The following is a 13,536-nucleotide window of genomic DNA, read 5'->3' as shown; positions in this document are numbered from 1 at the left end:
TTGAGTTCCTGCAGATTTCAAGTGTCCTGGAAGTGCTTGATGAGGGTCATGTACTCCGAGGGCTCTGGGCTCAGGCAGTGGCTGTGCACAGCCCCTGGGATAGCTCTCTGGGACATTCCCCATTGCCTTCCAAAGGCACCAACCTCTCCAAGTCTGCAGAGGAAGCTGAGGTGCCTGGGTTTCCCAGCTTTGTCTGACTGAATTTTGTGTAGGTGGATACTCCTACAACATGAACCACCTGACCTTTTTTAGGTGTCCACCTTGTGAACAGGTACATCACCCCACATGAGTGGCTATTCCTCTCCACTGAGTATGAAAAGAACCTGTAGATATTGAGAAGTAGGTGAGATGACTCCCATCCTGCCACCTGCTTTTCGATATGGGTGCCTGAAATATATGGCCTTGATTTGCATTAATTGCTAATTTAATTTTTTCTGGGTTTAGATGAACTATGGCATCACAGTTCACTACAGTGTGTCTCCTTGTTTATGCTGGAACCCCAAGATGCTCTTGGTGAAGGCCGGTGGCCCAGCAAGCAGCTCTGAGGAAATTCGGCAGCTGGAAAGAATAATATAGTAGTATTAAAGACTTCACTGTAAATAGTGTCATAGCACAAACACTTTGAAACTCGTTCAGGAATATTACTTAAATGGGAAACTCATTGTACAGTGGTTTTGATCTTGTTACTTATTTTAGCTGTCATCCTTTGAAACTTAGTTTAATTGTGCATTATGTGTAAATCAAAGACTGAATAGTCTTTCAAGTTGGGGTTTTTAAAAAACGTACGTGGAGCATAAAGCTTGATCCCTCACTTGCCTGACACTTAAGGAATGCAAAAAATAAAGACTTAATCCATACCTGACTAAAATTACCTGTCGGTTTTTTTGAGTGGGGTTGTTTTTATTGGTGTGCACATTAACTGAAATTTTGCTGTGTAATCGTTATGTTCAGTCTGGGATCCAGAAGGGAAGTTGTTCTTTCTCACTTCTGTGTCTTCACTGTTAATGAAGAGCCTGTGACAGAATTTAGATGTAAAACCCAAGCAGAGCCTGGCTCTTGTTCAAAAGAGCAGGAGAACTCCAGTGCTTAAAAAACAGGAAGTGTTTTAACCTTATTTGTTTTTAAAGATGGCTGCTGTAACTCAGAAACCAAACAATATGAAAATAAGTATGAAAATAATGCTGTTATTCTTTCCATACGACCCTGTGGCAATAGGTCCCAGCTGCCTTCTATTTAATCTGTGTAGGCTTTGTGCCCCAAAATTTGGGGCCTTCTTCAATTTCCTTCAAGAAGGAATCATTTTAACCTTGTCCATCACCAAAGGAAAGGGTGCCCAGCTGAAATGGGTCTGCAGTTCCACTGCTTTAGCACTGGTTTGTGGAGACCTGCCTAGATTTGCTTTCTTCCCACAGCTGTGGTCAGATATTTGGGGTATTGACATAAGTACTTCATCAGGAAACTCATCACCAACAAAATATACCTGCTGCAAGAAACAAAGCTTCAGTCTCAGAAAGCTCCTGAGACCCTTTCTGTTCTCATCCACAGACTGACACTGTCATTTTTCATTAAATGCTTCCTGTGTTGCCAAGAATAAGGCAAAAGTCTTGGTTTTCACAACGTAGTATTGAAAGGAAAAGAGCTCCTTGTCTTAATTCAGCCACCAGGAAGAAGTCACTGACTTGGTCTGCAAGTTTGGATTATTGGTTAAAGGCAAGGCTACTTCAGCAACAAGTTTTATGTTTTGGGAGAATCTAATTAAAATTGAAATGTTTGTTTTTGCAGATGGAGTTAGCAGTAGCGCCGCTGTGTCGGCGAGTCTCTGACCTGGGAAAGTCTTACAGACAGCTGAGGTCGTTCAGGTGAGTTGCAGTCGCAGTATGACTAAACTGCATTTCTGAACTGATTTATTACCTCGTGTTAGTTCTGACTGAACTGAGAGCTTTTTTGGCAACACCCACCTGCAAATTAGAAATAGATTAAAGTTCTTTTTTAAATTTTATGCAGAGTATAACTATGATTTAACAATCTTTGTCATGTAAATGTTGGCCAAATTGTACTTTTTTGTGTTGCTTTCAGTACATCTTCTGTATGACAGTGAGTTCTATAGTTACCTTAAATGTTTTCCCTGAAATATAAAATTTATAGTCCTGTGTTGATTAATTACAGTAGGCAACTGCTGTAAATTTTTGCAAACTGGACCTGTGTTGGAAACCTAAGATGCAAAGTAGTGGCAAAAAATTAGATTATTCAATTCTAATGCAATATTGCCACGACATAGAGGCATTTTTCTAGTGCATAAAATAAGCTTTTTCTTCCTTTCACAAGTACATTGTTACATTTTTCCAGACCACTGCTGTTCCAGACCAGTGAGCATATTGCCAGTAGCCCAGCTCTGGGAGAGGTTATTCCATTCAGCATTATTCTTCAGTTCTTATTTACAAGAGCACCACCAGAGTTAAAATCACCCTTCCAGGTAATAGGATCAACCTGTCTTTCCTTTTCAGATGCCCTAAGGAGAAATGAGCATTGTAGTTTACCCTAGCTGCTTTAGTTAAAAATTATTCAAGTCCATATTTTATATGATTTGTGGGCATTTGTTTTTATTGTAGCAAATGCGTTATGGTCATTGACTTAATATTTTGATTATTAACAATAGGAATATGTTAACCTGATATTAAATATACTCTCAATTCTTTACTGTTCTGTCAGCTCATAGAAGAAATTGCAGATCTTTTCCCAGACTGCAGATTGCCCAGTTCCTACTCGTGTAAGATGCAGGAAATCTAGATAAAAACCCCTGTCAGAAATGGGCCATCAACTGATGTAGGAGATCACCTCTGAGCTCCCAGATAACATACTGGGCTATTTCTGTTAATTGTCTCTGATTCCTTAACTCATTCTGCATCACTGCAGTATTAAGAGAACCTCATGTGGCCTTCGTTTATGTCATCTTTGATTCTGAAATGGGTGTATCTGTTTCCTTTTTCACATTTGGGTGTAATTGGTGTTTGTGTTTCTCTGTATCAGAGGGCTGAGTGGTCCATTGCCCGTTACTCCCAGTGGCTCGATGATCATCCATCTGAAAAAGACAGGCTCGCTCTCATACGGTAAGAGTCATGCTTCTTTCTCCTCTGCATTTATGACAATGGAGGAGTAACTTATCTGCACACTAAGACTGGTCTTGAAAAGTAAAAAAATGTGCCTCAGGAGATGTATCATAAATACCATTACCCTCTTTCTACTCGTGGGATGAGTTGCAAAATGGCAGAATATGTAAACTGAACTTTCCCCTCCACCCTCCCATACCCAAGCCCTCCAGTGCTTTCATAAAGAGCACATACTCCTCTTGCAAAAGAAGGAAGCCAGGCACAATGAAGGTTTAAATTAATACTGAGTTTTAGCAAAACTGCCTCCCTCTCTAACTGTTGGAAAGTCAAGACTGCAGCTGTCCTCTCTTCTGTATAAGGAAGGAGAAGCTTTGAAAGCTTAACCAGTGTCAATGTAGGTAGAAATCTAAAAATGGGAGACCCTTGTTACACCCCTGTAATGTTACTCTTCAGGAAATCAGCCCATGATTCACAGGGAAGTGACAATTACATCAGATTTTTAAAATCTTGCTTTATAGCTAAATACTATTTTGCATCTTAAAATGTTAGGAAAAGTTAGAAGAGTCTTGTTTTTAAAAACAAGCAGATTTTTGAAGTATGTTAAGAGAGAACAGATGAGTTGTATGTATGTGAGCAGAGCCAGCCTGGGGATCCTCAAGATTCAAGGCTCAGGTGATCATTTGGCTCCTAATGCCCTAAATTTTCCAGCCACCTTCTCAGTGACCTCAGCGTCACCCACTCCAGCGGGATGGGAAAGGCTGTCACACATCGCTGCACCAGGCTCCATCTGGCCTGGGAGCCTGCTCTGTCCTTGAACTTCTGTGCGTGGATGTTGCCAGCTTTTGCTGAAGTGAGAGAAGCTGACTTTTAAGTTCCAGCCAGCAATGGTTGTGCCTGAGAAAGTCAACCGTTATCTGTCCACACTTCTGAGGCAGCCAAGAGGAGTCTGCTATAAATATTTACAGTTCCTGAAGATGATAGCACCATACAGTCCCATGCAGAGATTGGGCCAGTTAAGGAAATACTGGTTGATCACCAGTAGATGTTTGTAGATTTATTTCTGAAATAATAGAATATAAATGGTGTCTCTTCATACGTGTATTTTTTTGAAAACCATACATGTTGTTAGTCTAGTTTGTCTACAAAAGTAGGTTTTCTTGAGTCTCCAGCCATGACACCTTGAATTACAGGGGCATAGGTAATAGGTACAGGGCTGATAGAGCTGTATATGTAATTAGTTATAAATATTTTGATTGTAATTTCTATCCTTATAGTACTGACAAAACTGGAAATGTTGAATTTCAGATATATTGCAGAAAGCCAAAAATGCAAATCATTTGAGAACTGATGAGGTTTTGTTCTCTTCAGTTCTTTTTCACAAATTTGAAAATGCCATCCTTAAATTGCCACAGATTTTTGTCTTTGCTTGCAATTAAATTTCATCCAGACTGATTCAGTTAATGGGCTTGCTGGTGGTCATGTTCAGACACTGATAAATTTCTGTGACCACGGAGGTATTAAGGGAAAAACCTTGGGACAATGGTTTTAGGCAGAGGCAGTGACATCCTTCAGACCAAGCAATGAATACTGGAATACTTAAGTTTTTCCTTTCAATCCTTTCATTGAATCTTGTATTCATTTTGCTCGAGATACCACTATTAAAATATTTTAACTTTGTAATCTCAATAATGTGCTGCTACAAGGTTATCACTTGGCCAGGTTATATCACCCGAGCATTTTGCAGTGAGGCTGTGGTTCCTTTGCTTCGCACTGTGGAGTGCTCAGACACTGCTGGGACATCTGTTGTCCCAGGGCATGGAGAGGGCAGCTCTGAAGACCTACCCTTCACAAAGGCCTCCAGTGGCTCTTCCCTCCTCTTGCTATGCCAGAGCTAGGCTGTTTGTCACTGCCTGTGCTGGACTGCTGCTCCATCCATCTGCAGCTCAGCTCTTGCTGCCTCCACTCCTGCAGCTCAGTTGAGCCACATGAATTAACTGCACTGGGTTTGTCCAGCAGACTCATCCCTAGGGTGTTTTAGTTGGCAGCTCCTGTAGCACTGCAGTCTGGGAGCAAGGATCTGGGGCTGGCCAGCACTGGGATGCAATGAAGGAAGGGGATGGTTCTCCTTTGCAGACACCAGTCACCTCTGTAGGCACTGCTGTGTGCACTCTTCTTTTCACTGTCTCCTCTCGTGCCTATAAGGCATTTCTAAACAGGCTGGTTATCCATATGTAAGACAGGAGAGCAAACATCAGTCACGGGTATGACCATGTCTCACTCATATTTTCTTTAATATTCTGTTGGGAGACTTCTGAGCCTGCTCTTTGTGTGTCTCATATGAACCTGAGTTGAACTACAAAAGTCTTGATCTTTTATCAGTCACTCTCTTCAAGCTTTTTCTGCCTGTAGTAGTTCAGCTGTGCTAATTGAACTTCAGATGTTTGGAGCCTTCGGATTCCTGCACTGCACTACATCAAGATATTATCTCATGTTTGCTGCAACCTTGCAAATGGTAATTTTCTGCAACTTCCCTTTGTAACAACTGTGCAATTACTCTAGGGACCTACTGCTTAGATATTAATTTACTTGTGTTACCAGGATCCTTACAGCTTCATATTAAAGCTAATTGGAGTGCTTCTTCCTCTCTGTGGGTCTTAAATGCTTCACTTGCAGCATGGTGTGAATGGTATGAATTAGTACCATTCTGAGCATTTCTGTGCCTTTCTTTCTGCTTGTATCCAGCACAAAGGGTGGGATTTACCTGGCCAGAGGTATATTTCCTAGCCTCCCTTTATGGTCAACAGAGAGAAACAGGTGCTGCTGGGGCTGATTCATCTCATCCTGAAGCGGGTACCTAAAATAGGTCAGTTGCATTGTGTCTGAAAGCTCCATTTTCTCTGTTCAGTGACGGGAGTGAGGGCTGGGACACAGGAGCTCTCTCTGGCAGCCAGTTGCCCTGCAGACACTTAAAGTTAGGTGAGATGACCCTGCTGCAGGCATCCTACCTGAGCAGTGATTGTGTTGAAAGAAGCACTTCTTGAGGTGGCCAGGGCATTTTCTTCTTTTCAAATTAAGCTTGAAAATTCAATCTTTCTTCCATAAAAGAAACCCTATTAGATGTGGCAGGATTTGAGCCAGCCTAAAGGATAGTTTATCCATTCAAGAGCCACTTTCTTACCTTTACCATTATGGTGTGGGTTAAGTCCCCTTACTGAAGCTCACCCTTGCTGGAGCAGAGTGGAAAGGCAGTCCCAGTGAAGGGTTCATTTTCATAACGAGCTGATGTCCTGATCCGGAGAGTGACTCTGACCACTAACCAGCCAGGGGCAGAACAAGTGCCAGCTCGTGGGCCACCACGAAAGCCCCATCTGTGCACTCGGTCCAGTCCCAGTGGGCGCAGCAGCCCGACAGCTTCGCCAGGAGCAGCAGAGCCGCGCTGGGTCGGTGCTCTGCTCACACCGAGCGAGAGCGGCCAGGCGGGGTGGCCGAGCCTGCCGGCGCCTCCGAGCGCCCCGGGCCAGCGCCAGCCCATTCATTAAAAACCCTCGGCGGCTCTGAGGCTTGTCTGTCGGTCCTCTGATCTCTTTATTGTGCACTCTGGAGTAACCCGGAGATGCTCCCTGCCGGTCTGGTCTGTTGTCCTGCGGGTGATGCTGTTGGAGATTTTACTTGTTGTCCATTTTTACAGTAATTTTTATAGCACTGGATTAAATAGACCTGGTGTCAGGCAGATGTGCTCTTACACAGCGTTTTGCCCATTTTCTGCTCTGCCCTGAAGTTTGCAGAGCAAACGGACTTTGAACAAAGTATTAAAGAAAAGTCTGGCCCTGGTGTTCAGCTGCTCTGCTGATGGTTTGGGACAGGAATGCACAGGGTTACTACCCCTCTGCTGGGCAGGAAGATGATCCCTGCCTCCTCCAAAGCCCCCAGTGTAAATCAGGCTCTGTTTGACTGAGGCAGAGCCCAGGAGGGCAGCGTTAGTATTCATGATGCCATATAAAACTAATTAATTAGAGTAATTCTAAATGATATGCATTAAGATCCCTTAAGAGCCACAACCCAAATCGTCCTTTTTTTCCCCCTTTTAACTGTAGATATAAATCTTCATGGGTTGAAATAACATTTTAAAGAAGAACTATCTGGGTCTTATATAATCAGCTTGTCCTGATTTCCAAGAAAGCTCATGGTTTTGCTCATGCAAGTGAAGTAATTTAATAAGTGCTTTAAAATCCTTTTCCTTATGTGGGAGGGCATCTTAAACTTAGGGTTTTTTTTTTTTTCCTTACTTCTTATGGCATTTTTAATGAAGCATTAATATATGCAGAACATCCCACCAACCCTCTTTCTATGGCTCTCTTTTACAAACAATATTTGTAATGTATACCATAGCTTGTCTTTTAAAATAGAAACAGATTGCTGAACAGGTTTTATGTCCTCTATTAGACTGGAAGATGCTGAATTTAGGGCATTATTTAGTCTAATCCCTTCAAGAGTATGTTTTGTATATTACATAAACAGGGTTTCTTCCATCTTAAACATCGATAATAGAACTATAAATTACATCTTTTTATATGACAACAGCTGTGATCTTTTCTGTGCTGGAGACCTGATGATACTGCTTTCACCCATGGTGCTGTTTATTTTTCCACAACTACTCAGGCACTGGTGTTTTTACTGTGTCCTCTGCAGGAGTGAGCCTACCTTTTTAAAGACAAGATTTTAATGCTAAACTGATGCATCTGAATTGAATTCTGTACTGCCAGCATGTTTACAACAGCTTCTTTGAGCTAGGAGTGGTTAAGTTTACAAAAATTTCATCGTAAATTCTGCATTTCAAGTGTTAAAGCCTTTAAACTCATTTATGTCCCCAAATGAGGTACAGTCAGGTAGGTATTTCAACACCTCCAGTGATGTGTACTGTTCCAAGTCGCCCAGCTCAGCCAGCCCATCTTGCTTTGTCATAAACAACTTCCTGCACTGTCGATGCTCCTCTGTGTTGCAGTCCCAAAATCCCTCCCTTAAGACTTGGTAACTGTCTTCAGAGAAACAAAACTCCCATCCCAAATGAACTTCTGGAATCATGTATACTCTATTGACCACTGCTGTCTTCAGTTACCCCTCCCAGCCCACTCCTCCCTCTCACTCTGAAGCAACCTCACCATTCTTCTGTGGACTCCAAACATCCTTTCTCCCTGGATTCGTGATTTGTGCCATTTTATTACCTGGACCTTTTGTTACCAGGATGTTGTTCCTAACAGGGTGGACAGACTTCCTGGCCTTCCACCTTGGTGCCACTAACACAGGCAGCCGATGCAAAAGAGTTTCCTGAGCTCGATCGTGGTTCCCTTGTCACCAGGAAGGGTGTGGAGCTTCAGGTGACTGCACTGCCTCTTCACTCCCAACCTTCAGCAGCTGCAGCAGATTTTCATCCTCCCACTCAGTGTGAGGCCCCTCAGCTGCTTTCCTACACCTGCCCATATGGGAGCAGGGAGCACTCTAGGCCAGTTCACCTCACTGAAAACACTGTTCTTTCAGTGCTTCAGGTAAAGTTACTGATAGTGAATGGCTTTTTAACATTCAGCTTCAGAGTGTTTAAATACTTTTATTGGACGTGCAAGTGTGGGACACAGGAAAATAGTGAATGCAGTTAGAGTATTCAGAAAGCTTTTATTTTCATTGTTTGGTGCAAATATGTACAAGGTCTGTTTTAGAAAAATGCTTGAGAACTCACCTTATTGTATTGATGGAGCTGTAATTACTGGTTGTTTTTTTGAGTGGGTAAGAGAATTAGTTAAAATGCTCCTGGGTAGGTCATATTGTTGAAGTTTGACTCTGTCAGCTCCCTTCTGCTGCACTTGCTCTTTTACTGTCGCTTTGCTTGCATTGTTTCAAAGAGACAAAGACAACTTCTGTCAGCTCTTGGAGAAGGATCTGGGCAGTTCTGAGGTCACCAAACAATTCCTTTGAGCTGATTTTTAAGTTGTAAGAGGACAGTGGCTGCCACTGTTGAACTTGGTTTTGCCAGTTAAATCAGATTCTTTTGAGGCAGGAGAGAAGGAAAAAAAAACTTAAAAGCTGCTGGAGGGTGTGACAGTGGGACTCTAATACTGGGGTTTGGCACTTAGAGTAGCCTAAATCTCATTGCATCTTGTTTGATCTGATGGGAATAACAGTCTGGCTAAGGATTATCAAGGGCTGACATTGAGTGGTTTTGGGTGCTGCTTTTAGGGTAAAGCTTCTCCCTTTCATCTCTCTGGTTATCTCTGTAATCTTTTTCAAGGGCTTTTTCAAAGCAAGGAGATAAGTCAGAGAGGGATAGCAGTGTTACCATCTGGATAATGATGCCAACCCACAACTTCACCAAGAGGTGTCAGAGCTTTCTAAGTTAAGCAGGTCAATATGTTTATTCTATTTTCAGCTTTTGATGACTTCAAAAAACTATTTGGGCACAACAAACTTTGAAGAGTGTATAGAAAGGAAAAGACAGGGACCCTGGTGAGTGAAAGGGGAAAGATTTAGCAAGATGAATGCCAGTTACAGTAAGAAAACTGTCACAGGAGTTTCTCAACTCTTTTTTTAATGCAAGGGACCATTCTTTGTAGCAACTAACTAACATCTAACATGTTTACTGATAACTGGTGACCAGAGTACTTGATTGCTGACCTGAGTGGAAATGTGAAGCACCTCTGACTCTTTCTGAAGCATCTCCCCTCATCGTGATGGCATCCTTGAGCCTTCTTTGCCTCCATCTCCCACCTGCTGCTCAGTTTGCTCATCACTTGATTGCCACTAGAGGCCAGTTCATGTAAAAAGCACACTCTCCTGATGTTCCATTCCCCCAGTCTACTTCTTCTCTTTAAATCTCGAGATTTAAAATGTACCTGTGGATGTGCATAATTTCTCTGCCGTTTGTTGTGCTGATGGCCTTTGCTGAGAGTGAGGTGAGCTGCACCCAAAGCACTTTGTGGATGCAGCAAGCAGTTTTTTAGTTGTTGCTTCTTTCCCTGTAGACCCTGTGCTGCTCCCCAGGGACCATTGGGAAGGAGCAGGCTGAAGGTTTGCAGGGAGCTGGCCAGGTGCAAAAAGCTTTATTTTGGCTAGATAAAATAAATATTCTTTCCCTGCCTTTCTGGGTGCAACAAGGGATTGCTTCTCTCTTGCTGTTTGTTCATTTGCAAAAAATTCAGTGACTCCTCACAATGAGTTGTTACCTGGGGTGGACCCCGCAGCAGTAGCTCACTAGTAAGTTATCAAAACTGTAGAGCAGCTCTCAAGTGCACTAAGGACAACAATAGGTACTGTTTCGGTGCTCAGTCACTTTATTCTTCTGAAGCTCTCAACTCTCCAGAAATCCAGTCCATCCTCCTTTTGCATCCCTTCAGTTTCAGACAGTATGCCCTGGGCTTTAGCCAAGAGGGACTCTGAAGCCCAGCTGCTGCCTGGGTGTGTCAGGAGCTGTGGTGGGTGGTGGGCAGCTCCTTGTGCCTGTGCTTGTTTCATTTCCATCCCGTGCTTGGAAGAAAAGCTGCCTCGGGTTCTTTGGTTGCACAGTTGCTTCACTCTCTCCCTGTCAAACTCCATTAGCAGGGAATGCACGAGGGGACACCCAGCTCCTCCTGTTGTGCTCTGACAGTGAGGCTGATGGATCAGTGCCTGGATTTGATGGGGATGGGAAGTGCTGGCAGGAGTGGGTGCAGCCCCAGGACCAGCTCGTGGGGCTGGGCTGTCATTGCTGTCACTGCTTCTCGGAACGCAAAGCTCAGACTCCTCTCTCCAGCAAACTGAGCACAGGCTCTTGGCCTCAGGAGCATCTTCCACTTACTAATAACTGAACTTTGCTGGAAATTCCCAGCAGTGCTCTGACACGGATGGGTTTGACTCATTGAGGAAGGGTCAAGCCCTTGCTGATTTAGCAATAGCTTTACTCACAGGCAACCAAATGTATTGCGACCCTGCATCCTCCTTCCATCTCCTCTGCTTTGCCAGGTTTGGTGGGCTCATCTGACCCTACCCAGAGCTGCAGCACCACACAGGGATCTTGCCCGCTCCTCTCGTAACATCTTACTCCACTAAGAGCCTCTGTATGTGTGAAACATGGGCTGAATCTCACTCTTTAGTGCTTCTGCTTTCCTTAAGCCTTGCCTAATTAAATGCCTACTTACTGCTTATTGCCTCCAGCTGCCAGCAGGCACGTATGGGTGAGCAGTGCTGCCTTCAGTCCATGAACCCTTTGGGTGGGAATGCAGTGTTTCACCAAAGGCTCATCTTTTGGGAGTAGCAGCAAACATAAGTTCCTGCTCTGCCTCAACACCCTACAATCCTCCAGCAGTTTGTGTGTATTTATAGGCACGACACTGCAGTTGCTCTGTGTTACCATCTCCCTTAACCCCTGTGTCCCCCGCTCCCTTCACCAGATGTGCATGACCACCACCTGCCTTCCCACAGTGGGACTGGGAATGGTCCTGCTGTGTTACCAAAAGCCAGGCCCGCTCCCTGGCAGAGCAGCTGTGCTGGTGTGTCCTGCACATCCATGAAGGAATGCAGGTGACAAAACCCAGGAATGTCCCCACTCAGTGACCCAGAGTGACGTTTGCCCTGTGGGACAGTGCCTGGGAAGGGCTGTGATGACGCTCTGTATTAGCACTGCAGCTGTCACCAACCAGAACAGGAACAGCCGAGTACCAGGAGCTGTCTTAAGTCTCAACTTGAAGTGGGGTCTGTGGTTTGTGCATGTGTTTTCCTAATGCTAGAGTTTTGCTGTAAATAGCACAAATATAAAAAAAGTTTTATAAGAAAACTCCAAGATATTTTATCTGTTACATGAAGAAACAGAAGCAGAAAAGGAGAGGAAAATTCAATTAGAAGTCATATTTATGTGTGACAAGACTAACTTGGCCTACTTAATGAGACAGTAAGTTGGAATGTGAACAGATCAGCAAAGTCTTTGTTTTACAGATATGCTGTCATTCAACAATACTGTGTACTAGAACATTAGCTAAAAGGTGGCCCTGTGTTGTAAAGCAAGTTAAATTATGTACAGACGTCATCAGTTGCCCCTTTTAGCTTTGCAGTGTTTTATTTGTGCAGCTCCCAGCAGAGGACTCTGTGGGTGACACCCTGTGACAAGGTCTGAGAAAGCCACATCCAAGCTGCACCTCGCACGCAGGCTGGCTGTGGTTAGCGCAGCGCTTCCCCGCGGGCCGCGGCGGGTCAAGAGGCTGTGCCGGGGAATCACCCGAGGGCACTGCAGTTGTTCACCAGTGCCCCAGTTTTCATGCTCCAAGTTGCACTCTCGGCGTCTGCAGCAGCTGGGGACTGTTCTCTCCCTTTCTAAAGGTTGCCACTGTGCCCGAGTCTGTGCGTCAGAGCTGTCATTTCAAGCCATCTGCAACGTGCTGCTGCTTATTTATATGTTAACTTGTTTGCTCTTCAAAACATGCAAGAAAGGAGAGAAAGATCATGAAACAATTATGTAGAGCTTTGCAAGGCCTTTCTTGCTCACTTCCTTCCACAGAGACAAGTAAGGACCATCTGATGAAAATTCTGCAGGAGGGAAGAAGGCAATTAATTTCAGTTGCAGATCCTGAATTTACAATACTTAATTGCTTTAGCTACTCTTTTTTTTTTCAGTGGTGCACTGGAAGCTTACGTTCAATCAGTCAGAACGAGAGAGGGGAAGGAGTTTGCACCAGTCTACCCCATAATGGTTCAGCTGCTGCAGAAAGCCATGTCAACCCTTCAGTGAGCACACCTGGATAACACTCTCGACATACGGAATGGACACGTTCACAGTCAGGCGTCTTTGGTGCCACAAATGTTTTTACGGTTCTTGTACATTATTCCCAAATACAGAAGCTTTACAGTGAAACGTGTTTACCTACTTCGTCTCTGAAACTTGTCTTCTTGCTTTACTTTCCCATTACAGGAACTTATACAGAAATATTATAAGGAAATCGTACAACTTCTTTGTGCTGTAAGTCTGCATCTAATTGAAACATTCTTAAGCATTCCTTTTGAATTTAGAAAAGTGTAAAATTAGAACTCAAATATTACAGTATAATTGCTGAATATCTCAAATAAGGAAGCAGCTCTTTTCCTACAAGTAGAGTTTTAAAACAGTTGGATACATTTTGGCCTTATTCAGAAAACTGAACTTCTGAAATGCTAGAATCATCAGTTTCCATCTAAAAATCACTAATTTTAACAGAAGGAAAAATATTTATAACTAACCTAAATGATTCCCTACTGCACTGCTACTTGCTTAGAAATGATTTATATTTATTTCCACTCTCTTTTTGCTTAAACTGTAATAAAGAACATTGACTATCCAATCCCGAAATCGGTATTTGAAATTCTTCAGCATCTTCCTAATGGCAAAGCATAAAAATACACTTTGGATGGGTTCACGTAAAGACTTCCACGCAGAACA

The 13,536-nt window shown here is 43.4% G+C and overlaps 1 protein-coding gene across 1 annotated transcript in view; it reads left to right on the top strand.

Moving 5' to 3' along the window:
- Positions 1-13,495, top strand: part of COG5 (component of oligomeric golgi complex 5) — a 182,987-nt gene extending 169,492 nt beyond the window's left edge. The window contains exons 19-22 of the mRNA XM_050325218.1: positions 1,783-1,859; positions 2,347-2,473; positions 3,028-3,107; positions 12,738-13,495. Coding sequence (XP_050181175.1) covers positions 1,783-1,859; positions 2,347-2,473; positions 3,028-3,107; positions 12,738-12,852 — 399 coding nt within the window. The 3' untranslated portion in view covers positions 12,853-13,495. The remainder of the gene's footprint in view (positions 1-1,782; positions 1,860-2,346; positions 2,474-3,027; positions 3,108-12,737) is intronic.
- Positions 13,496-13,536: the final 41 nt, after the last annotated feature.

This window comes from Myiozetetes cayanensis, unplaced genomic scaffold (assembly GCF_022539395.1).
Source record: "Myiozetetes cayanensis isolate MyiCay16 unplaced genomic scaffold, myiCay2020 scf3, whole genome shotgun sequence".
Taxonomy (NCBI): Eukaryota; Metazoa; Chordata; class Aves; order Passeriformes; family Tyrannidae; genus Myiozetetes; species Myiozetetes cayanensis.
The sequence above is the reverse complement of the archived record's forward strand: the minus strand, read 5'-3'. Positions and strand labels throughout refer to the sequence as shown.